The 26231-nt window shown below is 59.1% G+C and overlaps 2 protein-coding genes across 8 annotated transcripts in view; both read right to left on the reverse strand.

Annotated features, from left to right (window-relative positions):
- Window positions 1–201: 201 nt before the first annotated feature.
- NUDT16L1 (nudix hydrolase 16 like 1) lies at window positions 202–5065 on the reverse strand. 4 transcript variants are annotated; one of them, XR_002139558.2, is made up of 5 exons: window positions 3581–5065; window positions 2584–2746; window positions 2180–2510; window positions 1326–1548; window positions 202–486 (listed from the first exon to the last, which is right to left on the reverse strand). XR_002139558.2 is itself a non-coding variant. In XM_019756451.2 (5 exons), the coding sequence occupies exons 1-4, from the start codon at window positions 3676–3678 to the stop codon at window positions 1327–1329; spliced, it is 744 nt and encodes a 247-aa protein (XP_019612010.1). In that variant the 5' UTR covers window positions 3679–5065; the 3' UTR covers window positions 202–486; window position 1326. The 4 variants fall into 4 exon arrangements, 3 of the variants coding, with proteins under 3 accessions (XP_019612010.1, XP_019612009.1, XP_074178804.1); XM_019756451.2 differs by having other exon boundaries at window positions 2250–2510; XM_019756450.2 differs by having other exon boundaries at window positions 202–1548; window positions 2250–2510.
- Window positions 5066–5212: 147 nt separating this feature from the next.
- MGRN1 (mahogunin ring finger 1) overlaps window positions 5213–26231 on the reverse strand; it is a 48613-nt gene continuing 27594 nt past the window's right edge. The window contains exons 7-18 of one of the 4 annotated variants that reach the window (XM_019756446.2): window positions 25470–25519; window positions 23247–23294; window positions 21781–21849; window positions 20281–20440; window positions 18226–18335; window positions 15878–15943; window positions 14045–14271; window positions 12880–12997; window positions 12529–12574; window positions 10851–10949; window positions 8536–8580; window positions 5213–6916 (exon numbers count right to left, since the gene is read on the reverse strand). In XM_019756446.2, the coding sequence (XP_019612005.2) occupies window positions 8540–8580; window positions 10851–10949; window positions 12529–12574; window positions 12880–12997; window positions 14045–14271; window positions 15878–15943; window positions 18226–18335; window positions 20281–20440; window positions 21781–21849; window positions 23247–23294; window positions 25470–25519 (1034 nt within the window). In that variant the 3' untranslated portion in view covers window positions 5213–6916; window positions 8536–8539. The remainder of the gene's footprint in view (window positions 6917–8535; window positions 8581–10850; window positions 10950–12528; window positions 12575–12879; window positions 12998–14044; window positions 14272–15877; window positions 15944–18225; window positions 18336–20280; window positions 20441–21780; window positions 21850–23246; window positions 23295–25469; window positions 25520–26231) is intronic. The other 3 variants (XM_019756443.2, XM_019756447.2, XM_019756445.2) reach the window with 3 other exon arrangements.

A 26231-nucleotide genomic window follows, 5' to 3' on the forward strand; every position in this document is an offset into this window, starting at 1 on the left:
AGGGGAAAGCCGCAGCGCCAGTGACCCACTGGGGCCCAGGCCCCTCTGCCAGGACCAGGAGCACTGCTCATAGTGGGCTGACTTGGTGACCCCTCTTGCCCCATCTGCAGTTAGCGCCACCTTTGCTCAGAGCCCCCATGATTAATAGAAGCTACCTGGAGAGCCAAGCATGTCCCCGTGCCCCAGGAACTCAGAGAGGAACAAGGTACAGGTCTTTTATTTACAGTGAAGTGCCTATGCCCAGTGTGGCTGCTTCATCAAGGCTCTAAGGTAGACCAGACGCCAGGCTGGCCTGGGAGCACTGCTTTCCTCCCCAGGCCGGGCAGGCACTGTGGAAACTTTCCAGTAGCTTCACTGAGGAGTCTTGCCAGGCACAGGGCCACAGACCGCCAGTAGTGACCTTCCTGCCTGTGGTGGCTCTACTGTTGTTTCTGCACACTTGGCCAGTGTTTCCAGACCATTCCGGGGAGCTGCCTGCAGACCGTACTGAGAATGGAGAAAAGGAGGCTTTCAAAGCACAGGAGAGAGCAGCAGGCTCAGACCAGCTACAGCCAGAGCCACAGGGCTCAGGAACGGGGACGGCCCGAGCACAGAGGCCCCAGGCCAAGCTGATGGCCCAGGGAGGTGGGAGGCACGTGGCCTGAGGCAGCTCCACTCTAACAGTGCCCAGCACACTTGGGGCCTGGCCTTGTCCTTAAGGCCCCAGGTAGTTGGAACCAAAAAAAGCAAAGGAGCCACTTAACTGTCCCTGTCCAACAACTCCCACCTACAGCTGCGCCCATGGCCCTGGCTATCCTCGGGCATCAAGCCCCAGTGGGGGAAAGCTGTGCTGAAGCCTCACCCAGTTCACAGACCACAGGAAAGGAAATCTAACGAAGTCAAGCTAACAACAGCCAAAGTGAACAATACAACCCCCTACCCACGCTAGGATGGGGCTGGGGCAGGACGCAGGAGGCAGCCCAGGTCAAGGCATCCTCCACAAGATCAAACCACCTTCTCACTGCGTGTGCACCTACCCACTTGGAAAATCGGGGGGTACCTGGGCCTCCGGGAGCCCGAGACTTGAAGATGTGGGTGAAAATGTCCTGAGCTTGAGAGCCAGGCCCAGCACCCCCAGGCCACCCACTGACCAACCTGAGGTCCCAGCGGGCCCCGTGACTGCTCGGAGCAGTGGAGATGATGCGATGCCCACGTGCCCCAGGCAGAAAGGGGTACAAACACAGACACACTCGAGAAGAGACATTCCCACAGGAATTCAGGGCCCAGTCTCAGCCCACGGGCCCAGACAGAGCCAGGGGAGGGCGACAGACAGGCAGCACAGCAACCTCAGGAAGAAGATGGGAGCAGCTTCTCCAGGGCCTTCTTCTGCTTCTCCGTGGCCGCAGCCACGGCCTCAGCCAGCTTCTCCTCGGGCATCATGTTGAGCACCTTGAGGGCGAAGAGGAGCTGGTACTTGGCCGTGCTGATGAAGGCGTTGCTCAGGAAGTTGGGGAAGCCACCAACGCGGTCCTTCTGGGTGTACAGCGGGACCCGCACGAGCCCCAGCACCTGCACAGAGGAGACCAGGGTTGGGGCCAGGCCCCACACTGATGGCCCAGACCAGGCAGGAGGGGCGTCTGAGCTGCCAGGCCAGGGGAGTCCGGTGGCCAAGGACAATGGGAAACCCAAGAAGGGTCTGGTAAGGCAGAAGCCAGCTCCTTGGAGCAGTGCAGCCCCTCACCTCCCCAAGCAGGTTTCAAGGCCACCCACCCCATGCACTTCTCAAAATTCTGCACCCCCAAGTCCCAGCCCCAATCCACTGGCAGTCCGTACCCCATGCTCCCCTTCCAGCCAGTGAAGCCCAAACGAACCAAGTGTCACTTGCAGCCCTTCCAGACCATAAAACCCACAAGAGCCCTCAACCTCCCCACCATGAGATACCAGCCTCCTTCCCTCCCAGCACAAGTTCCCTTCTGCTCTGCAATTTCCCACCTCCTCGCGCAGGTCCCGCTCCGTCCCATCCCCCAACCAATCCCACTCCCCACTCCCAGGATTGGCAATGGCAGGCAGCAAGGCAGATGGAACACAGCCCCGAGGGAGCCCCAGCCCCACCCGCACCCTAGGTCACTCCCCACCCCGCTGCTGCAGGTAGTGACACCCCACCCATCCCCGCCAGAGGACCCTCAGGGGGACGTGTTACCCATCGGTGCCTTCCGCGTGGCCAGAGCCAAACCCCGGGGTGGGGGGCGGGGCCCGGGCGGCGGCCCCACCTCCAGGCCATGGTCGCGCGAGTGCACCGCGCTAATCTCCACGGCGTGCAGCTGCTCCAGCGTCAGCTGCCGCGCGTACAGGTGCGCCACGACGCGGTGCGGGCCCTCGGTCAGGTGCGAGCTCAGGTAGTCGGCCTCGGTGAGGCGAAGGCAGCCCAGGCCCAGGCCAAGCACCCGGTTCAGTCCGTCCTCCAGCGACCAGAAGCGCCGGTCCACAAAGCCCCCGGGGAAGCCCAGCAGCCCGTCGAAGCGCATCTGCATCTGCAAGGGAGCTCCGGGTCACGGGCGCGGGTCCGAGCGGCGCCCGGCCCCGCCCGCCCTCCCGCGTCCTCACCAGCACAGAGAAGCGCATGGGGATGCGGCCGAAGAGCTGCCCGGGGTTGGCGGCGTACAGCATGGCGTGGCACGAGTGGCTCCAGCCCGGCCCCAGGCGCATCGCCTCCACCCGGCTGATCTGCTTCAGCTCCGGGACCGCTGCCGACATCTTGGCACTGCCCCTGCGGTCCCAGCACCGCCCCCTAAGTGCGTGCGCGGGCAAGACCCTGCTGCGCCCAGCCAATACGCGGGCAGCTGCGCCCCTGGGCCCTACCCACCCGCCAATCGCTGACCCGCATCGGGGCGGGGCCCATCGCGGCGCTCCAATGCCTCGTTGAGAGGCGCAAAGGGCGTGTGCAAAGGCAGAAGCCGCACGCGCCCCATCCAGCACCCAATAGCCGCGCACCCCGAGCGGCGGCCCCGCCCATGACCCTCGAGAACCACAACGTCCAGGATGCAGCGCGCCAGCCCTGCTCGACTTCTGGGGCTTCAGGCGTGCGGCCCGCGGGATGCCCAACGATCACGTTGCCCCCGGCTGGACCTAGTCGCATGCCTTGCCCCAGGGCCTCCCTGGGCGCGCGGGAACCTCTTGCCTTCCCCAAGAGGACTCATTTGAGCCCTGCGACCAGAGGGCACAACCCTTGCCTGCATGCACGCCTGCCCCACCGTCCTGGGCGCCCATCACCTATTAAGCACTCGAGTCCACCACGCTCAGCCTTAGACTGGGGGTGAATGGCAAGGCTTCCTTCACCGAGTCAGCTAGGGCCAAAGTAACTTAAGTCCTCGGCTGGGAGCTACCCAGCTAAGCGCCCCAAGTATCCTCTAAGTCAGGCAACATATATATCAGGTACTGGGGCCTCCCCAATTTCCCAAAGAGGACCCTGGGCTCAGAGGAGCAGACTTGCCTAAAGGCACTCCATAGTTGGTGACAGAGCCAGAATCCTACCCTAGATTCCCACCGTCTCCTACCCAGTGTCCACAGCAAAAAACTGCCGCCCTCTGCCTCAGGTACTTACTCTGTTTGTGCAGAAGGCAGTTGCTGGGTCTCCCGAGTCCTGGTGCCACTCACTCCACCAGCTGGCCCAAGCTCCATTTTCCTTCCCATGGTGGGCATGGATTTGCTGAGTGAAGGAACTCAGGATGGGTGCCCTGGGCATAGCCTCAAGAGAGCCATGCGGTGAGGGCAAACTGTGGCATCGGGAAGGAGAGTAGGGGCAGAGGGCAGGCAATGTTTGGTGGGAACCACCAGAAACTCATACATTTTGCTTTAGTGTGTTCTGCCCGGCAATGTGAGGAATAAGGACCCAAAGAGAAAGGCTCTCTCCCCGTGGCCCTCTGCCAGGGCTCAGGGCTCAGAGGGGCAGCTGCAGCTGGCAGGGAGAGGACAGATCCCAGCACTAGTAACTATCTAAAGGGGAGATGTTAGCGAGGGAAAGGGCCCATCCAGAGAAGGCCCTGTCTCCAGGTTGCAAGGCATGCATGACCCAAGCCCAGGGCCAGTGAGGGTCAGGGGTCACGGAGAAATGGCACCCTACGACCAACCCCTCCCTGACACCAGACATTAATAAAGGTGGTGGGTCTGTTTGGGGGAAGTAAGGAGGGAGATCCAGTATAGCCCATGCAAGAACCCATCAGACACTGACCCTTCTACTCACACTGAGACCATGACAAACCCAAGTACAACAGAGGGTGGCAGGCCTCCTTGGCCAGCCGAAAACAGCGGTTCCACTCTTGAGCAAATGAATCAAAGAAGGGGCCCATGGAAGCAAACTGGAACTGTGTTTGCAAAGGAGCTGGGCATTCTGGGACACCAGCTTTTCCCTACTGCCCCTCTAATCCACTCTCCACATGACAGCTGGCGTGAGTCACTCCCCTGCTTAAAAACCGCTGATTGTTCTTTGAATAAAACTCTGACTGCCCTACAAGGTCTTGCGGTGTCTGCACGACATCCTCGAATTCCAACACTCCAGCCACTCGCATTTCTTTCCACTCAGTGGACACAACTAGGGTCACTCCTGTCCCTTGGGCCTTTCACTTGCTGTGCCAGCTGCCTGGGGCGCTCTTTCAGGGCCAGCTCCTTCGCATCCTTCAGGATGCAGCTGACATGTCTCCTCAGAATAGCCCTCCCTGACTACGGGTTAAATTAAGTCCCCCATGTGACTCCATCTTGTCACCTGCTGACTCTCTTCCTAATGGTAACCAAACCTGGGAAGACGTGGATTTACTTGTGCAGTGTAACTGGCCTGGACCTTGCCTTCTGCTGGCACACAGTAGGTGCTCTGGAAACATCTGTGCGATGCATCAGCAATGCAGACTGCAGCAGCATCTCGCACACCTGGGGGCCCTGGGCTCCTCCTCCACCTGCTCAGAAGATTGAGCAGAGTCCCTAGGGACCCTTCGTTCCAACCCAAGAATCAGCACGAGGGCCAAACCCAGCAGCATCACACATGGTGGCTCATGTGGTCCTCGCCCCTTCCTGGAGTCAGACCTCACTGTCTTACACGTGAGGACACAGGCTGCGGCCACAAACCCGCACCGCACTGCCGTCAAGGTGTCGAAGCCACCACTAGCTACTCAGCGTCCTGCCTGCGGACCAAGAAACAGATGCGGTTCCTCCATGCTGTGTGAAGAGAAAGGAGTGGACAGGATATTGCTGCATGATTTTATTACTATAAATATACAGTAAAAATGAACAAAAACCAGCCAATCAGAATACATTAAATGATAGCACATGTAAGTCCGAGCCAGAGCAGTCTGCAATCCCGTCCTTCAGAATACTGGCACCAACACCAATGGCGAGAGGCCAGGACGTTGGCAGGTGACGAGGGCGAGGGGAGGGAGAGGCCAGCCTGTGTGTGTGGGTGCAGTGGCACGTCTGCACCCACGAGCACACGGATAGTAGGGGAGGTGAGGCAGGGATGCAAGCAGCCGGGGCAGGTGGCCTGAGCATGGCTGACAGTTGTACAAAAGAAGCGCTCTGCTGGTAGGCCCAACCGGAGGGAGACCGAGGACCCCACTGGACGAAGCCCCTGGCTATGCAGATGCTCTGGGGATGGCTGCAGGCCACCCCAGAACCATCCTTCCCAGGACAGATGGTCATAAAGCGGCTCCTCTGCATACCTCCAACCCCGGGCCCAAAAGTGGTGGCCCCACAGGCTGCCGCACACACCTACCCACCAGGCTAGGAGCAGCTCATGCCCAGTTACACAAGGGTTGGCACCCCATCTGTCTTTCTGTTCCCCAGGAAGTTTGGTCCCATAAAAAAGATGAGGTCACCTCAGATGGGACCCTCCTCCCCAAGGCAGGTCCTACCACGAGTCCCAGACAGAAAAAACCAAACAGAAACACAAAGTGATGTTTAAAATGGCAAAGAGGGAGCAGAGAAGTCATTTAGGCCCCTCCCGGGTCAGGTGGACGGCAGCGCCGCTGGCCAGGCGGAAGCCTCTCCGCCTGAGGGAGTCTGAGAACGTGGGCAAAGCCATCTCTGAGAAGATGCAGAGCTTGGAGAGGGACCAGCAGGCCAACCACTGCCAACAGGCTGCGCACCTGCTCCCTTGGGCAGACGCAGACCCAGCCCCTGGCCTCATGTGTGGACGCCAGGGCTGCCCAGAGGGCAGGGCCATGGGGAAGGGCTGCGAGCTGTGGGAGGTGGCCCTGCACCAAAAGGCCTGAGCAGGGCAGGGGAAGCAACCGAGGGCACAAAGCAGCAGCGCCAGCCAGGCCACGCACATGGGGGTGGGGAGAGGCACTGTTTCTTTCCTTCATCAACCTGACTCCGACACCTGCCTTTCCTCCCCCGACAACAAGCCCCCCAATGACACCTCAGGTGAAGACAGCACTTCACCCACCAATAAATCCTCTCCTACCAGTTTGCTGAGTTCCAGGGTGTCAACCCCCGACTGGCTGGGGGGCTGGGCGAGGCCAGTCCGGGCACGTGTGGGTGGGTGGCCAGCCCCAGCTCGAGCTGCTCAGACAACAAGGCATTTGGGGAAACCCCAGAGCTCAGTGCCTGGGACAGAAAGGAGCTGTCCTTCATCTTGTACCATTTACAAATACAGCGACCATAGAAAAAGGGATGTGTCAGAGGGGACAGTCCACTGTGCTCTTCTGTCAAGGGTCGCACAGCCCCTTGGAGTAGTGGCTACGAAGGGCGTGCAGACAGGAGGGCCTGGAGTCCGGGTGGCCCCTCGGCAAAGTCTGGGGAGCTGAGGGCTCCGTGCTGCCGGCTTGGCCACGCTCTCAGAGTGGGGTCAGCTCGGTAACCCTGGGGCTGGGACTGGGGCCACCAAGTGGAGGCCAGGTGGGACCCGTGGTGAGGAGGCTGCGGGGCGTCTCCATGGAGGTGGACCATCCTGCAGGTGGGAGCAGAGGGAGGAGGGTCAGGTTGCACAAAGTCTCCAGCTTCATCTGCTCCCTTCACCCGCCAGGCTCTGGGTTCCCACCAATGGTGAGGCCCAGGGGGCAGGGCCACCCAGCTCTGCGTAAGCGTGTCTGTGGCGGGCTGCACAGCGGGCCTGGGGACTCCAGCCTAGGCACACGAGCCAGGCTAGACTATCCCTGTAGGACATCACCCCAGGATGTCAGCCAGCAGAGCTTTGGCCCCAGGACAGAACAGGGCACCTTGGGCTCCTGCCCTCGCACCACCCATGCTCCTGGGACCTCAGCAAACACTGTCCGCAGAGCTTCCTGACTGGATGCGGTTGGGGCGTGGTCAGCCCCAGGAGGAGGCCAATGGACTCAGAGCAGCTCCAGGAGCCGCCCGCCCTTCTCAGAGGCCTGCTCTGCTCTTTCCACACTGTCACCTCCCCAGTGCTGTGAGGTATCTGTCCCTGGCCCGGGCCTGCCCCCCAGGTGCCGGTGTGGGGAGCCCTGAGCCAGCACTGCAGCAGGGAAGGACCCGCACACGGCCGCCTGCTGCCTACCCGATGTGGGCTCTACGGGGCGTCTTCTAATAGCAAACCAAGCAGCGCTTCGGCCTCCAGTCACCTGTGACACAGACCCTCAGGAGAGGGGACTATTTTCTTAGTAGCTGTGGCTACGTGCAGGACACCAGCTCTGCCATGCAGCCCGCAATATACAGCTCTCTGCAGCTCCGCCTGACCGGTGTTTCCTACTGCTGGAAATTTTACCTGAATCACAACATTCAACGTCTCTTCCACTGCAGAGGCCAGGGCCAACTTTATAAACGTGTTGGGCCCCATTTCAATAGAGGGTAAGATTTATCAGAGGAGACGTGTGATGGGGACAAGAGAGGTTTACGTGGGAACATCAGAGCAGCCAGTGGACAGACACTGCAGCCTGGCTTAGGACAGCTGACCAGGAGGAAGGCTGGATTCCAGCCCAGGGCGCGTCCAGGAAGGGCCGGGGGTCCTGCTGGATCGCTCCACACCACACACGTCTGGGAAACCCTGGGCTACCAAAGCCACCAGTTTCTCTCTCACCAGCCTGCCCAGAGCCGCTAACGTCACATGAAGGAGGGGGAAGGGGTCTCCAACACGTATGGCCTAACTGCCTCCTGTGAAGCAACCGCTTGGGCACCTCCCTGTCAGGTGGGGAGTCAACCTCACATGGCCGCCTCACGACTGCCACCAGAGTCCTGGCATTGGGAAGGTTCCAGAGGTGGGTGGGGGACAGGTTAGTAGCAGCAATGGTGGGGTCTCCTGGGACCCTCCAGGCTGGAAGAGCCTAACAAGGCCACCTGGTCCTGATACAAGAAACCTGTGGCCCCGAAGGCAGCGTCAGAACCCCAGGACCCCCTCTTCAGGGCAAAGGTGTGGCAGTGTTGGGAGAGCTCTGGATTCGGAACCCAGGCCCCGGGGGGAAACACGGATGTGGAAGAGGCCCGGGAGTTGGAAAGGAACCCCCATGGAGGGAGCAGGAGAGGGAGAGGCAGCAGGGAGGTCTCTCTCCAGCCCCCTGCAAGGATGCACCTCGGAGCCACCCCGCCACGCGAATGAGGGTGATCACATACCAGCTTACTCCTCTATACCAACAGAGCAGGAGTCGGGCCCCCGGCCTGTGCAGAGGGGGAGAGAGACGGAAGCTTGGTTAGCAAGGCTCAGACAGACCAGCACATTCCACAGCAGATGCACTGGCTTTAGGACAAGCTGCCCTGAGGGGGGACGGGGCTGGAAAGGAAATGCCCACACAAACGAATGTGCTGGAACAAAGGAGGGACAGGCTGAAAATGTTTCCTGAGAAACAGCACTAGGCCCAATTCTAGCGCATGCGGGGATGGGGGCCAACGGGGCTGGGCCCAGGGGGAAGGTGGAGCCCAGGAAGGGCCCACAGGGCTGCCAGGACGCCTGGAATCTAGGTTTCCACCATTTATAGATTTCTCCCCAATGTCCTTTTTTCCCATCGACACGGGATACTCAGGTTCACTAAATCTGGCTCCATCCATCTGGGGAACGGCTGTGCAGTTGTTATAAAGAATGAAGACACCCGTGTGTGCGTGCTCACGTTCTGAAACACGCACAGGTATGAAAGATGTTCAGGGTCTCCACTAAGTGAAAAAGCCAGGAGCAGAACAGAAGGTGACGGCACATGACTGGAAGACGACACGTACACGCTCACAAAGGCGTGCACATCCGTGAGGACCCCTGCCCACCCCCGGCTACAATCAGAGGTGTTGTGCAGGAGCTAACACAGGACGCTAACAGCGCCCACCTCCCCTCTGCAGAACGGGCCGGGTGCAGAGCCACGCTTGGGCCTGGGCCCAGGAGCAGGATGCCGCCCACCCTGCTGTCTGTCAGGCCCGGATGCAGACGCCGGCCTCTCTTCTCCCACCTCCACAGCCGACTGCCTCCCACTCCACATGTGGAGCTACGGCCCAACACTCGCCTGGGGGGTTGGGGGCTCAACAGCCAAAGGTCCTAGTCTCACTCGTGGGCCAAGCCCAGAGGCTGTGGCCTGTCCTGACCTTACAGACCCCTAGGCACTCTGTGGGCCACTCAGGGTGAAGGGCGGCACTGCAGAGGCTGTGTGGGGACACTGTGCCCCTTACTGCCCCAGGGGACCAGTGCGTGGCCACCCTGCGGGGTCAGGACTCGGACTCCAGGGAGCAGAGTCCCTCTCCTGGGCCCTCTCCCCCAGTTTTAATAATGAAATACCTAAAGTCCTCTGAAAGAATTTACTAGAATTCTGTTACTTGAAGGTGCACATGGCTTTTGCCCGTACGTGTCTCTATGGGCAGGCCCTATGTGCCAGTGAACCAGTGGCTGCCCTGCTTCCTCACACCTGGTGACCCTGTCTGCACAGGCCGCTGCTCGTCCAGAGGCTGGGGTAGGGGACGAGAGGCCCTTTCCAAACCAAAGCATGTCACAGCCCCCAATGCCCAGGCCAGGTCACGATGGACCAGACAACGGTGGCCTCAGGGGCAGGCAGGGGGTGAAGGGACTCCAGCAGGAGCCGGGCTCTCTGAGGGGCAGCGGGACTATTCATCTTGATTCCAGAACCTCAGATGGAGCCCTCGCAGGCGCCCGCCGCACGAGCGTCGGAGAACCCCCCCTCCCACCCCGTCGGGAGCCCAGGACTTGAAGCTGAGGATCTCGGCCCAGAGGCGCAGAGCAGCTGAGGCCACAGGACCCTGGGTGGAGGCCTCGGAAATGGGGGGGAGGAGAACTAGGACCCCTCCTGCTGCCTGTGCCTTGTTGACACCCGGCACCCCAGCCTGCCCTCCCACACGCTGGCCTGGGATGCACTGCTTCACCTGGGACCTCGGCCAGGTGGTGGTGGAGAGCTGGTGGCCACATCAGGCCTGAGGCAGGCCGGTGGTTTTGTTCCTAACTCCCTGGGGCAGAGACCCAAGCCTGCCAGGGCCAGGGATGAAGGAAGATATGGCAATGGCAGTGGGACCAGACCTGCCTGGCCCCAAGCAGGAGACGGATGGGGAGGAGGACCATGTCCCCAAACACACAGCCCTTCCCGCCTTCCTGAGGCTGAGCTGGCTCTGGGGTGCACAGGGGTCTCAGGCACAGGCCAAAGAGCCAGCTGCCGTAGCAGAGGGGACTGTGGACCCTGCACTTGGCCGTGCTTTGGGGTCAATGAAAGGGGTGTGGACTCAGAGCCAGGGGCGGGGGAGGCTCCCGACAGCTCAGTGAGAGCGGGCCCCAGCTTCATGCGGACAACCACGGCACCGCCCCAGGCCCAGCAGGTCCCCAGCTCCTTGGGGACAGTCACGACACCGCCCCAGGCCCAGCAGGTCCCCAGCTCCTTAGGGACAGCCATGGCACCGCCCCAGGCTCGGAATGCCCCCAGAGCCCACTGGGGGCTGAGTGCTGTTACCTGGCAGGTAGATGTCGGCAGGTGGGCCAGGGTGGCTGCAGCCGCAGGGCTCAGGGCTGCCATCCTGCAGGACATTCTCGATGGAGGGCACTCGGCTTCCTGCAGAGGAAAGGGCAGGTCAGGGACCCAGAGGCAGGGGTGGATCCAGCTGTACCTCTGGCAGAGAGCCCCAGGAACCCATCTTTTGTCCCTGAGGGTGCTGCAGCCACTGTGGGCCCGGGCTCTGGCCAGAACCCACCCGACTCCCCCACGCGCTCCCCGGGCCCCAGAGGCAGACGTTTCCTGTGCTTCCTCTCTCTCCTTCTCTCCCACCCCCCAGCATGGGGCTTTTGTTTTATTTTTACCATAAAAACATTACATGCCCACATTTAAAGAACAAGGTGGAATGGAAATAGATGTAAGTGTCTCCTGTTTATCTTTCCGGATGAGCAGGTGGGGCAACAGCCCTTGGCCCATATGCACCCGCAGTGGGCCCTGCAGACACTCCAGTGGGGGGGCCCCTGCGTGTGGCCGTCCCTCTCACACATCAGCTCTCAGTCCTGGACCCACACTATTCTCGGTGCTGCCAAGGGTGTCGTCCCCTCTGCAGAAAGGGGCCTGCAGAGGGCCAGCTGGTCCCAACATGCACTGTGCACAGGCAGGAAGAGACCAACGCCGAGGGGGTGGGGGAGCCAAGGCCCGACAGGCAAGGGGCTTGCCCTGCACCACACTGGCCAGGAAGGGATGGCACCATGCTTGCAGGGACAAACGGCCCTAACCCAGGCACCCGGCCCTGAGCACCCACACTCATACCCAAGCCCAAGAGCCTCAGCACAGCAGCCGACAGATGGGCCCCACCCGTGTGCAGGGAGGGCTGCTCCTGGGAGGAACATGGGTCCCCACAATACAATACTGGCCAGAGGACACCCAGCAAGGAAGGGTCACAGCAACAGAGCAGCTGCAGGTTATTTGGGGGCCGTTACCACACTGCAGGCTTGGGAGCCAGCCAGCGAGGGCCATCTCCTGGCTCTGTTACCTCTAAATGAAAGGGCCTTGGCCTCCCCCAACACCAACCCTGAGCCTCATCCATCTAACACTGGGGAGTAATGACCAGGACAGCAGAGGGACATTATGTCTCACAACCACTGTGAGGTCAGGCGGGTCACCCCCAACTCAGAGCCCAGTGCATCTGAGTGGCAGCTGGGACCTGACCCCCGCGGGCTGCTACGTGCTGGACCAACCAGTCAAGAGAGGCACAGGTCTCCCCACCAACGGGAGACTTGGACATACAGAGGCAGGGCTGGCTGCGCCCTGAGCCCACACGCTGGCCATCAGCTGTGCCAACCCTGGGGCCCACACAGAGATCTTCGGCCAGGCACCGGAAAGAGTCCAACCCCAAGGGATGGGCAGAGCCCAAGGCCAGGATGGGCGGCTGTATAGGACATGCGTGGAGAGCTGATGGCGTGCAGAGTGATCTAGGAGGGAAATAAAATGACTGCTACCGCCCGCACTGGAGGGAGGAAAACCAGGAGTGGCTCAGGGCTGTCCTCTGGGACATCGGGTAGTAAACCTGTGTGTGGTTCCCAGGAGGGCACCGAACGTGCTCTGAGAAAACCTCTAGGAGAGCCGAGCTGGAGGCCTCCAGCCCTCCCAGGCAGAGAGTGCCAGAACCGCACCTCTCAGGAAAGAGAGGGCTTACCTTGCTTGAGTGACGACGTCTCGTCAACCTCCTCTGTGAGGAAACTCTAGGAAACAAGGGAAAATGAGCCTAGAGCTGCGGTGCTGACCCAGGGCAGGTGCTGGCTGCAGGTGGCCAGGGGGAGCACAGGGCGAGCTGGAGCGCCAGGCCAGGCCAGGCCACGCCAGCGTCTGCGGGTCCCTCATACACAGCCCCTTTGCCAGCGCCCACCCACACACGAGGAAACTGAGGCTGGGGGAAGTCACAGCTGGGCCAAGGCCACCGAGTGGGGCGTGGCAGAGTGGCCTGGGCCACAGGTCTGGGAGGCCAACAGGTGGGCAGTGGGCACTCGGATCTCAGGTGGGACCTCACCTCTGGGGAGCTGCTCAGCACCAGCCCGGCTCCGCTTGGCAGGGGCGGGGCTTCTGAGTCTTGGGAGACCTTCTCCTCATCCTCTTCGTGGATGGGGGATGATGGGGACCGCAGGGTGCTGGGGACAGAGGAGAGGGGGTGGAGGACTAGTGGACAAGGAACGCCAAGCCCACGTGGGGGTGAGCTTGCAGACGTGTGCCAGAGTCCGTGGAGCAGACACACCTGGGGAGGTGTGCATGGCAGCAGAATGCCAGCCAGTGCCAACGGCCAGCCGGACCGCAGGCTAGCCACCTGCGCACTGGCACAGGCCTGAACACAGCCTTTTATTTCCAGGACAGGCCCGTGATGGTCTGTCCGTGGGGTAGAGAGCTGGGCGTGGGAAGCAGGAGAGACCCCATGTTTCTTGCTGTATCTCTGAAGTGATTCTGCCACATGCGTAAGTCACAGGGGCTGCAGCTTTACAGAATCTGTGTCTTTACACTTTTCTAGTAAAAAACCAGCACACGTGGGAACAAAGCCAGCACAGCAGGGCTGGTTGCCTGGGCCTCGCAAATGTCCAAGGGAACCACGATGGACCCTGGGCCAGCCCCTGGGTTCCCGGCTGAGCCTGGGGTGATGCTGTGACGGTCCCCAAGGAGCTGGGGACCCGAAGGTTCCTCATGTCGGTGGGGATGATCCTCTCTTTGATCGCCCGGAGCGTGGGCCCTGCCCTCCCGCTCCTCCGGCATAAACAAGGTGGGAGATGTCGCCTGGTTTTGGGGCCGTCACAGGTCACACAGCAGGAAGGGCCCACATGACTGATTCCCAAACAGTCCTGGAACCCTGGAGCTCGAATGGCTCCCCTGGGCCGAGACACTGCACACACCCCTGTGGTTTGCTGCTCCCCTGTGGCCTGGGACAGGAAGGATCCTGGTGTCTCTGGCCTCCGCTGATGCATTTTTCTCCTGCTGCGATCAACCTTAGCCATGAGCCTAACCCGCTACTGGTCTTGGGAGTCTTCCTGGCAAACCACCAAACAAAACGTGTTCCAATTATTTAAAGCTACAAATAAACCTGCTTTGTACTTCTTGCCACTGGAATACATCTCCCCCATCTTGGGCCACAGAGCAGGCAGCGTGGGTTTCCCGACTCCCTGCCCTGGAAGGAACCCTGGCGCCGGCCTTACCTGTCAGGGGATTTGCTCCGAGGAGTGCCCTTCTGGTGGCTGCTTTCCATGATTCGATCGAGCCCAGCAAGTGGACAGCTGGCCTGCGACAGGCCGTCGGAGATGCCGGAGTAGGTGATCTCTTCATAAAGGGGGGCCGAGGGGATGGCCGGGGAGATGGCTCGAAGGCCGTTGAGGGCCTCGAGCAGGGAGATGGGCTCGTAGCCAGGTGGGATGCTGTCAGAGCTCTGCAGGGACGAGAGCAGGTGAGGGACGGGCTGGCCAGACTCCCCGCCCCCTGCGCACTGCCCTGGGCATGTGCCCCAGCGACGTTCTGCTCCCCAGAACCTGCTTTCTGACCATCTCCTGTCCAACCCCCCTTCCAGGGACTTAAATGCCCCCTCCCTCAGAGGGGCGCCGAGAACGCCACAGCAGCGTCAGACGTCCTGCCCAGGGCTCCCTCGGTCATCAGCTACTGCCCACAGCCTTGGACACCCAAACGCCCCACTCAATGCCCAGGATGAAGGTAGAAAGGGCATCTGGAAGAGCCACCCCACCCCCAGCCTCGGCCAGCCCCTACCTGGCTTTCTGTTCCTGCCTGGCAGGGGGTGGAGAGTGAGAAAGGGGTTAGTGAGACAGGAGAACTCCGGAGCAGGCGGAGAGCAAAGCCATGCCAGAGGCGAGAGAAACCAGTGGGAACCACGTGTGTTCTGGACCAGGAAGGCCCTGGGTCCCCAGGGAGCCCTGCCCGACACAGGCACCTGGCCCAATGCAAGATCCTCTGTGGACCTGGAGTGGGCGGCCAGCCAAGCGGTGACGTGTGCTCTGGGGGCTTGTAATGGGCCCCCTGGTTCAGAACCACTGTTTCCCCCTTGCTGGGAGCAGATTACATCAACAGGCTGAGTCTTGCTTTAGGGTTAAAAGTGAAGGGAGAAGGGAGATGCCCAGGTGCTGGAGGGTGTCACTGCTGGGCCCCTCCAGGGCGAGGCGGCCACCTGCCCTCACTCTCATTAGATGACGGGAAGGGCAAATGCTCCACGTGCTCCCTGCGTGACCCCCCTGCACCTGCCCATCAGATCTGCTGGAAGGAGGGGCTGCATTTCAGGGAGAGGCAGAGCGACCCTGGGACCACAGGGGAGGCAGAGGAGCCGAGATGGGGGCCTCCTGCCCTCAGCAAGCACCCGCGGGTTTCTGGTGGTGCCCTGTATGTACTCCCGACCTGCCTTCTATTTAAAGGTAATTATTCTGAACCCCCTCGTCCCTCTAAAAGGAAAACACCTCTCTCTAGGCTGACTGTCCAGTGACTTCCACCTCTCTATGCTTTACCAAGGAGACCCGGGCTTCAGCAGAGACCCAGCCACACACTGTCTGGCACCCAGCCTGCTTCCTGAGATGTAGGGAAAATGCAAGAAAACCAAGTCCTCGGCCAAACCCCAGGGGCAGAGGGCAGGGGGGCAGGACGACAAGCAAGCGCCAGGAGTGCTGTTTGCAAAGTCTAGCAGCCACATGAGTTCCACCTCCAACATCATTCCACTGCCAGCAAGAAAAAAAAGGGAAACGAGGGCAATGGGGACCATGGGCGGAAGCAGAGCTGGCGGGAAGGGGCGGCCGGAGGCCATATGTCGCCCAGCAGCAGGACCCGCGAGACTGGCTTTTTGCCGACAGACCTTGAGCTTTGCTTGTTCCACAAAACTCCCTTCCTGGGCAGGGACGCCGGGACTGGGGAGAGTGGATTTGACAGATTAAATTAACCAAACGCGTCAGCCTGGGGTAAAAATGACTTCCCGTACTTGGCATTGGTTTAATAATCAGGGCAAAGGGCAGAGATGTGGCCACAGGGCCAAACACACTTACAGTTTCCCTTTTAGGTTTCTTGCTGGCCAGTGAGGCGGGGTGCGACTTTGATTTTTTAAAGGGACACTGTCAAGATAAAAATCAGACATTTTACAACTACCACCCCCTGTACGGCCCTGGAGCTGCCGGGATGGGGCCTGCCTGGTCTGCTGGCTTCTATGAGCACCGTGAGCCGGTGCTTCGAGAACCGAAAGTGTACACGTGAGTGGCAGGGACCTTGCCAAGTGCAGGTCTGGCCTCGGGGCCTGGCTGGGTGGGGCCTGTACACCGATGCAGCTCCCAGGAGCCCATCCCCATCCCCAGAGTCCACCCACGGTCTGGGTCACCTTGGGCAGCAGGTCCTGGCAGGGCGGTGTGTGATGGCCAGCTACTCCCCACAAGTGGGTCAGACTGGACATAGGGAAGGGACCCCAAGGCCCCAGGTACCTCCATGAGGCTTGGCCTGGTCTCATACACTCACCACCACCATCTAATCCTAACAGTGGTTGGGGAGAAAAATGAGCCCCAAATCACCCCACTCTGCAGTGATCTTAACGGGCTCAGTGGAGAAAATGCCTAAATTGGGCTCTCTCTGGCACTACGTGGAAATTGCTTGCACAGAGAATGTGGTAGAGAACAAGAACCCATTTATTTGATGATCTTAACCCTCTGGAGAGGAAGGCACTGGGTTACCATCCAAGCCCCAGCCTGCCCTGCGCTGTGGGCGGCGTCTCGGTTCTCAGGATGAGAGGGACAAACGGGAGGGACAAACAGAGCCTGCCCCTCAGACACCAGGGCAAAAAACGGGGAGGCGAACAAGCGACACTAAAACCCCACAACCTGAGCAGCCACCCCTCTGGGAAGTAGTCAGACTCCTTTCTTCCCGGGGCAAATCACACCTAAGTGCTGTTCCCCTCCCCACAAAAGTGCATAGTTGGGGAAAGTATGCAGTGCTCCTAATTGAGCCCGATGTTAAAAACACCAGGGGGCCTAGTTTCCGAGCCATAAGCCCTGATGCTGACAGGGCCAGGCACGCAAAACAGACAGTGTGGCTGCCCGGGGTGCCAGGGACCCACCCCTGCCCCCCAGGGGCAGCCTTGCCTCTGCTCCAGCTGCGAGACCACATCATCAGATTTTGAAAGAGAAGCCAGAAATCTGAGTTTTAAGGGAAATTTACAGACTTTTAAATGTTGGCCCAATTTTCAGAAACACCGTGTGGGCTGAACACATCACACCCACCGGCCCAGGGCAGAAGCCCATCTTGTGGGTGTACCAACCAGAGGGCTTGGGTCCTTTCTTCTTTCAGAGAGTTGGCCAGACCTCTAAGAATCTCTGGGTCCAAAAACCCTCAGTGGAGAGCCCAGAAAACAGACTCACAGCTGACGACACTCGCAGCCAGCTGGGACCTGGGAGCTCGAGGCCTGCCTGCGTGCTTCCTGTTTCCTCCTCTCCCATCTGTCCACCTCACTCTGTCCTTTCTACCTCCATCGCTGTCTCTGTCTGTTATCTGTCTCTCCTTATCTCTTTCCATCTCTTGCTCCCTGTCTGTCCATCTCCAAGTAGCTGCCTTTCACCTGCATCCCCCTGTGTCTCTCCTCTGTGTCGGCCTCTCACTCTCTATGTCTCCTGACCTCTCTGTCTCTCCACGTCTCTCTACATTTGTGTCTCTCCCTCCCTGTCTGTGTCTCTGTGTCACTCTGTCTCTGCGTATACATCTCTCTGTCTCTCTATCTCTCCATGTCTCGGCCCATCTCTCTCTTGAGGTCCCTAAAGCCAGAGATAAGATTCCCCTCGTCTGCCTGCAGCAAGGTCCACCTCACGGTTTCTCAGGGAGCAAGGGCAGTGGACAATTGCTGAGGTGCCCTCCTGGGCACCCAGGCTGGGGAGAGGTGGCCAGGGAACATGCAGAGGGTGTGTCCCAGCCACCCTTTGAAAGAGACCTTACTTCCCAAGACCCACGGAGTGCCCCTGGCTTCCTGGCTCGGTGGGACAATGGTGACAGACACCGTGGCTCAAATTCAGCGATGGGGCACCTGACATGGCCAGCAATCCTGCAGCCGGAGCTCACTGGGCCCGGCCTGGACCACCTCGCTCAGCCTCACAGCCACCTGTGGGGCCCTGCTGGGCAGAGGAGGACAGAAGCCCAGAGAGCCAGCAGGTAGAGGTGCTGGCCGGACGTCTGGGTGCTGGCCGGCTACTGCCCCAAGTACAGGGCCCAGGTGGTCTCCTTCTGGCCACCTGATGAACCCAGCCCCGCCAGGAGCCGGACACTGTCCTAACAGGAAGGCAGGCCCTGCACAGTGGGCAGGGGCTCCCCCCAGACCCCTGCGTCTGTCCGCCACCCAGCACAGGAGGAAAGAGGCGCTTACGGAGTGTTCATCGTGATCCATGCTCTGGGCCAGCACGGGGCTGAAGGACACAGGGGACAAGGCTCCTGGCTTCTTCCTCACCGCCCGGATCTGCAGAAGAGCCCGGAAAGCTGTGGCAGGAGGGAGGGGCTGATGTCAGGCAAGGGGCGGTCGGTTCCAGCACCACTGAGACCCTCCAAGCTCTAGGGACACTGCCCACGCACCCACCCACACTGCGACGGTCCTGGTACAAGCCTCGTTTCCGTATCAGGCAGAAGAGTCGTAACAAAACATCCCCAGGAGGGAGACAGACAGGCCAGGATGGCGCTGCCCAAACTCAGACAAAGCTTCAAGGGGTGACGAGCAGGGAGTAACCGGCCTCTCACCTGCCACACACCAGACTGTACACTAGACAGTGAACGTGGCTTCAAGTTACACCTGCCAACCAGCTAAAAGCACACAGTGTGACCTGGGCACCACAGGTCTCTTCCTGGAAGTTATACCACTGAAGGAAGTGACTGACGGGCAGGCAGACATATGCACGTGAAGGTGCGTGATGGTACAATGCCCCTGCTGGGAAAACTAGGAGCAGCACAAGAACTTGGGAAAATAAATTAGGACATGAGCTACCCGTCACCCTATAGCAGCAGTTCCATTAACAAATGTATATTTGTGAGACACGGTTAGGTGAAAAGTACAGGTCATACATGACCAACGGCCGCAAATATACCAGTCACATCCCCCCAAAAGATGAGAGACCACTGAGTCCCCAGTGTTGACAGCAGCTGCCCCAGGCTGCAGACCTCAGGGACAGGGGCCCTGGCCCAACTTGCCAGCCCAAGTGCTACACATGCCCCGGGGCCCTGCTGCACCCTGAGAATGCCCAGGAGCCAGAGCAAGCTGGGGAGGCTGCAGGTCAGCTCTAGCTTAGGAGCCTGCCACCACCACAGCCCCCCGCTGCTACTTCCTGCTCCTCTGCTCCCAGCCTGTCCCTCAGTCAGGCGAGACTACTGCCCCCCATGCGACAGTCTGAGTACACTGGGCAGAGCCTGTCTCTCCAGGCCCAGCACACAGCCCCCAGGTCCCATCAAGGCTGGGGCTTCCTTCCAGGCCCTGGACGTCCCAGACCACATGGCCTCGTCCTCCATTTCCACCTGCCCTGTGGTCCCTCTGAACGCATACCCTTTCCACTGCCACCTGGCTATCCTGGGGGGACAACCCTGGGATGTGCTGGTGCAGCCAGTTCTGGTCAGCAGGGGCGAGAGTGTGGCTCTGGGCCAGACCCGTTTAAACCCCACCTCTGCCCCTTATTAGCCATGACCTTCGGCAGGTTCCCTCTGAGCCCCAAGAGGCAAGCGTGGCAGCTCGGGCCACATGTCCTGTCTCAGAGCTTGGGGTCAGAACCTCAGTAGTCAAGGTGTGAAACAGCAGAACTCTTTTTTAAAAAGCTATCATTTACCTACTAAATGAAAATGTCCCACAGCAGCCCCCCCCCCCAGGTATATGCTCTCCCCACCCACTTAACACTCATGTTGACCCTCAAGTGGGACTTGTACCCCGAGAATATTCAGATTCCTTTTACCGGAAGACAAATATTTTATTCAGAATTACGCCCAACGTGATGAGTTTTGACTGAAGAAACTGCCTGGCGTGCCCCAGAAAACTGAACTGAATCCCGTGATCAGCACCCTTTTTACTTCACTGTAATTTCTATCAAAATATTACGTTGGTGCAAAAGTAATTGCAGTTTTTGCAATTGTTTTTAACCTGTTAAACCACACTTACTTTTGTACCAACCTAGTATTTTTCCACATAATCTTTAACATAAGGATTTGATTCACTGATCAGTGTCTGTCCAGTTCCAAGGTCACGGGAGCACCCTTGCCGGCCATTTGTTGTGAGTCTCATTTTCCTGCAGGCAGACGCTTGAGGCTCTGAACCACCCCCGTCCCTGTAGTTGCTGGGTGCTCACCAGCTCCATTAGCCACTATGTCCCCCCCGCCGTGCACCTGGCGGGAGACTGGCCACCTCTGCCACCCTCAGCCCCCCGCTCCCTGGGCGGCAGTCCCCACTCACGCAGCCGGCAGATGGGACAGTTGCTGGCCTGGTAGCGCAGCGTGTCAGCGCAGGAGTTGCACAGGCACAGGTGGCGGCAGGGCAGGATCAGCGTGTCCCGCAGGTCCGACAGGCACACCACACACTCATTGCTGTTGTCACTGTTCTCCTCGTCCGAGGGCTGCAGGGACATCAAGGGTCCGAGGGTCGGTCAGAGGATGGTGGCCAGCTAAGGGGCAGGGAGGGGCCTTCTGGCCCCGGCCGCCCCACTGGCCGTCCTCCACATCCCCAGGGGAAAGGGAAGCCCAAGAGGGCAGAGGAAGGTCACCGAGGCTCAGGCCTCCTCAGGAGACGTGGCCCCGAGTCGAGCTTCCTGGGCACCACATCCAGCCCCCGCCCACCCCACAGCAAAGAGAAGTTGTGGCCCCACCCCAAACACACTCCCCAAATCAAAGAATTCAGGTCTCTTTCTAGTCCTCAGAACCAAAGACAAAATGTGGAAAAGACGCCACACCGTGGAACACGCCTTTTAAAAGGCACTCATTTATTTGGTTAAAACAAACAAACAAAAAATCAGACAAGTCTAACTTGTTTGAAATGTTTTCGTCAAGTTAATGGCAGCTTCTGGAAAACAAAATGAGTATCTGGATTGAGAGACAGCAACATCTCAGAACAGGGTTCAGCAAGCTGCGGCCTGCGCCTATTTCTCTACATAAAGTTTTATTGAAACAAGGTCTTGCCCACTTGTTTCCATATCGCGTGTGGTTGCTTCTGCGTGATAAAGGCAGCGCTGAATAGATGCAACAGGCAGCACAGAGCCAGTAAGGTTGGAAACATTTACTATCTGGCCCTTTTCAGAAAGTCAACCGACCTGTGGTGCAAAAAATGTGAATGGGGCAGAGAGTGGTCGTCTGAGGCTCAGGGCCTGGCCAAACTGCCCTGTCCTGCTTCTGGTCTGTTCCAGCCGGTGTGTGAGGCGTCTGGGGATTTTTTAAAAGACACGGCCGTTTCATTCATACCATGTGCCTTTAAAAACAGTACCGAAGGCACCAGTTGATTCCCTGCTATCCATCCCTGGCTGTGCCAGACCCGGCTGTCAGCCACCAAGTTTCTGTCACAGGCAGGAAGGCACATCCCTCTCCATCCACATAACGGCAGGGGCGTGAATCTGGAGAGGAGACCGCCAGCAGGGGGCAGTGAACCCCGGCGGTGAGAACTGAAAAGCCAAGGCAGCAGCCCAGCAATGGTAACAAGCCAGTGAATGTGCTGGAAAGGGGATAAAATGTCAACAGATGCTATTAACTCTTAAAATTAAGGAAAACGATGGAGTGTGGGGTCTCAGGGCCCCCAGGGGAAGGTAACAAAAGGGAACTGGCTCATGTACCATCAACCCGTAGGGCCCTGGCCAGGGCTGGGGCACCTGCAAGTCACGCCCATGAGTCTGCTTCTGTGCAAGTGGAAGGAAAGCTCGGGAGCGAGGCTGGCCTGGAGGCCCAGCGTGTGCTCACCACAAGCACATACCTTCGTCTCCTGGTTGGTCTTGTTCTCAATGCCATAGATCTCCTGCAGCAAGTAGCTGACCCGGTCCACCTGGAGAGCGGAAAGGCAGCTGTGCACTTGCCAGCCCCCACTCAGGCCTTCTCTGCCCCCACCTGGCCTAACACCACCTCCCAGGTGCCAGGCTCAGGTCCCGGGAGCAGGCCCAGTTGAGAATTCTGTCCTGCCCCACCCCAGGAGAGGGGTCAGAAGAAACTGCTACCTGCCCAGGCCACTAGCAGCAAGGGCAGTGGGGCTGGGAGCCCGGTGGTCCTGCCCACCACAGAGGCGGGCCTGGAGCCAAGCTCCACACAGGCCCAGCAACCACTCCTGTGCCCACCTTACCGTCCCCAACCTGGAGAAAAACCACTTTAGACCCACCCATCACCAGTCCCACAAGCGTGCCCAGGGTCCGATCTTACGTTGTCCATATTCAGAAGTGGTGGGCACTGCTGTGTTTCCCACAGGACCACAAACAGCCCTCCTGAGAGCCATTGTCCTGCTGGTCAGCTCTCCCGCGACAAGTGTCCCAACCACTGCTGAGGTCTCCAGCCCTCCTGCCTACAGCGGCTGGATCTGCCAGAGTTCTCCCTACCTCCCTTTCCCGGGTTGTGGCTTCCACACCTGAGCAGCTACACACGAGGGTAACCTTCACCACAGCTTTGGAAACAGACCCCACCGTGGCCATTGTTAAACTCAACCTCAATATCAAGATCCAACACACCGTGTTCCCCGAAAATCAGACTTAACCGGAATACAAACCCCAGCATGATTTTTCAGGAGGACGTCCCCTGAACATAAGCCCGAATGCATCTTTTGGAGCAAAAATTAAGACCTGGTCTTATTTTCAGGAAAACACGGTAAGGCGGTTCTGGGGGCTCCATCGTCTAAATTTTCACAGCGTGGGAGGCCACCAGGAATAATTCTTCCTGGTGTAGGACCACGGCACTACTAACCCCAAAGAAAAGCTGTACTGCTCCATAGCTCCCATTTGTTCCAGAATCTTACATCTTCCCTCACATATTGATTCAGTCAATCCGTCTTTGCCCAATACTGCAATATTTTCCACAGTTTGTGAAGAGGAGGAGGAGGAGAGGCTGCAGTCTTAGTTTGCTGTTTCCTTCCACCCTCCGTCCATTCACTCCATCCATTCATTCATTCAGCAAACATTTACTGAAAGCTTCCTATGTTCATGCTGGACATGGCTCAGGGCTACAACGGTCAATGCCTGTAGGTGGGGGGTGGGCAGGACACATGTATGTGCCTGGTGACCCTGAGCCTGACTTCCCAGAGCCCACAGCGATGACAGATAAGTCAACAGGCCTGTTGCCAGCTACCTCAATAGCAGCTGTGGTGGGCAGGGAGACTAATCCATAGAGACAACGGGATTGTGTATATGTGTGTGTCTTTTAAACCAAGAGGGCTCACAACGTTTCCTCTGATAGACTTACGATCTGCTTCTGCTTTAACGGCTTCACAGAAAAGCTGCCATCGACATGCTGCAGAGAGAAAGACAGAGGTTAACTCAGCCATGCCAGCACTGCTCAGCCAGCTGAAGGTCTTCCTTGGAAAGAGGAGGGACCGCATGGAGACTGAAGAGCCAAGCCAGGGTTTCTCAAATGTAGCCTCTGACCTGGACTTGACACCACCCGGAGAACCTTCTAAAGATACCACCTCCTGGGTGCCACCCTGACCTATGAAACCCAACTGCCTCCCAGGAAGTCTCAAGCACACCCAAGTTTACTACAACCACAGTCAAGTTCTGATGATGGAGAAGAGCCTCCCCAGTGGCAAGAAGCAGGATCCGGGCAGCAAGAATCAGACCCCAGTTCTAGCCCTCAAAGGGCTTGGTCTAGTCTCAAAGATGGCACAAGAACACGCACACTCATGTGAACACGGAAATGCCCAGAGCTCTAAAAACTGTAGAACAAACCACAGCAAATGCATTCAGGGGTATCTGGGGAGACTTACTGCTCAGAGTCGACACGGTTAATTAAGGTATGAGATCTGAGATTGGGCGACAACACCAATTATCCTACTGAGTTAACCGAGAGCACTTGGCGATTTTCTGATAAGGCTAATAGGTTCCTACAGAAGTTTCTAGTATGTTGGACTCCAAAAATGAGGCAGTTCCTCACTGGGCTCTACCCCGGAAACACAGAATGGAATGTTTGTGCATCAATGGCCCATCCGCCTCAGCCAGAGAAGTGATGGGTAGTTACTGTCTCTCCTGAAAGGTGGGGCTTGGGAGAGGACCAACCTGTGCCCGGGGCACCCGGCATCACCATGGCTCCAAGAGGGGAGAGCACTGGACAAACGGGCCAGAGAGGCCTCAGGCCGGGCTCTCCTGACTCCTGGGGTGTCAGGAGAAGGCGAGTCTCTGCACTTAGGGCTCTCGGTGCTGCAGACACAGACCCAGCTAAGGAAGCTGGGGGTCAGCAGGATGCCCAGGCATGGTGGGAATTTCAGAACAAGCAGTCTGAGCCTGGTTTCCTCACTCATGCAGGCCACAGGTTGCTGCTGAAAACACTGTACAACCGAAGAATGCAAACCAATGTCAGAGAACACTAGGGGTGGGACGTGTCAGCCGTGGCATTTTCAACCAGGGGACGTACCTACGACCTCCAGAAAGGTGAGCAAGGACCCTGTCCCAACACAGCCAGGCACTCAATCCCTGCATGGACACACACAGCTGCCTGGCCCCCAGGACCAGCAGTCTGGCGAGCGGGACTGTCCCCAGAACCTGCAATGTGCTAATGAGGCAGTGGGAAGGCACACCATCCTCACCATCAAAGCCCAATCACCACTGCACCCCGTAAATGTGGTCACAAAATGCAAGCAGTTGGGGAGCCTGGGGACTCGGGTCTGTGTGGAGGTAAGGGGCAAACCCCTAAGTTCAAAAACAAGAAATGCTGGCGGTAGCATTAAGTGAATCCTTCCACGTAAATGGCCTCTTTATACGTAGGGTGTCCCCAGCTCGGGACCATCAGAGGAGTCTGGGTGTCTTTGGCCTCCGCCACCTACAGAAGGTCTAGGGCTGTGCGAGGCGGGTGGCAGACCCTCGTCCACAGCACCAGCATTCACACTGCCTGCTGCGTGCTGAGGATACGGCAAACAGGCCAGTTCTGCCCCCACGACATCAGATGAGTGTGTACAACAAACGCCTGCCCGGACGTCAGGGAAGCCCCAATGGGGAGGGAGGTCTGCCCAGCCCAGAGGGACGGGGGGTGCAGCCTCCTGAAGGCGGGACAAGGCCACCTGCAAACATGCAAGGACCAGGCGAGGACTGATGTGCCCAGGACACCCAGGACCCTGGGCCTGGTGGGAAAGCCCACAGCCCTGGATGACCCCTCCACATCCCAGAGGAAAGCTAGCCTGACTGCACCCCACGTGGGCGTCCCAGCCCCTGTGCTCCTAGAGGGCGCCTCCCCGGAACACGCCCTCACCACACCCCACATGCCCCTGGAAAAGCCTGCAGATGGTGACACTCGACTTCAAGGCCCCGCCTCCTGAGATGCGTCATCTCCCTGGGGCCTGGAATGATGGGGAACCTTCCATCTGCCCTGGGCCTCTGACACTAAGCCCTTCGGCCAGGCATGATCCCCAAGTTCAGTCTTCTAGTCTCAAGCACCACCCCTCTTCCCTCCCCAGGCCAAGGGCACGACAGCACTTACCTTTTCAAAAGCAGCCAAGAGCACATGGGCATGGCCAGTGACCTCCACAACTGTCCGGAGAGAAAGGAGAGTGCTTAGAGCGCTGACCTGCCCCTGCCCCAGCTTCTCTCCCTCTTCCCTAAAGGCGCAGTCCAGAACCTTCGGGGGGCTGGTCCTCCTCTCCTCCCGCTGCCTGGGGGGCCCTGCCTCCTCTGGCCCACACCTCACCCCTCCTCCAAAGCAGCCATTCCGAACTGCCTGAGGCTGGCTCGGTCCCTGCTGTCTCACTGCACATGGGAGAACATTTCAGGCATGGCTGAGGAGCTGGACTCAGCCAGTGGGCCTGGAGACAAGCCCTGCCCTGGCAGGGCTCCAATGTCCACACCCTAGGCTGGGGACCCACCGCCCACAGCAGTCAAAGGGAGACCTGGCAGGACCGGCTGGACGGGTTGGGAAAGCAGCCTGGCCTGAGGAAGGCCCTTCCGCTTGCTGCTAACTGTCTCCATCATGCCACTGCGGGGTGGGTACCAGAATCGGAGCCTGTCTAGCTGCTGGTACCACCGCGAGAGCCAGGCTCTGCCACGGGGCCTTGCCACTGGGGGAGGGGGACGGGCTGGGAAGCCTGAGCTGGAGAGAAGCTCCACAGCCCCAGGTGGGGAGGCACCAAGGGGGCTCCTGAGAGGAGATGGAGAGCTGGGTGCTGGAGCCCCACAGCCCTAAACCTGCTAAGTGGGCTGAGCCCACGTTCTTCATCACTTTTGAATAAACTCGTCCCTGCTGACT

Source organism: Rhinolophus sinicus, linkage group LG18 (assembly GCF_036562045.2).
Source record: "Rhinolophus sinicus isolate RSC01 linkage group LG18, ASM3656204v1, whole genome shotgun sequence".
NCBI classification, from domain to species: Eukaryota; Metazoa; Chordata; class Mammalia; order Chiroptera; family Rhinolophidae; genus Rhinolophus; species Rhinolophus sinicus.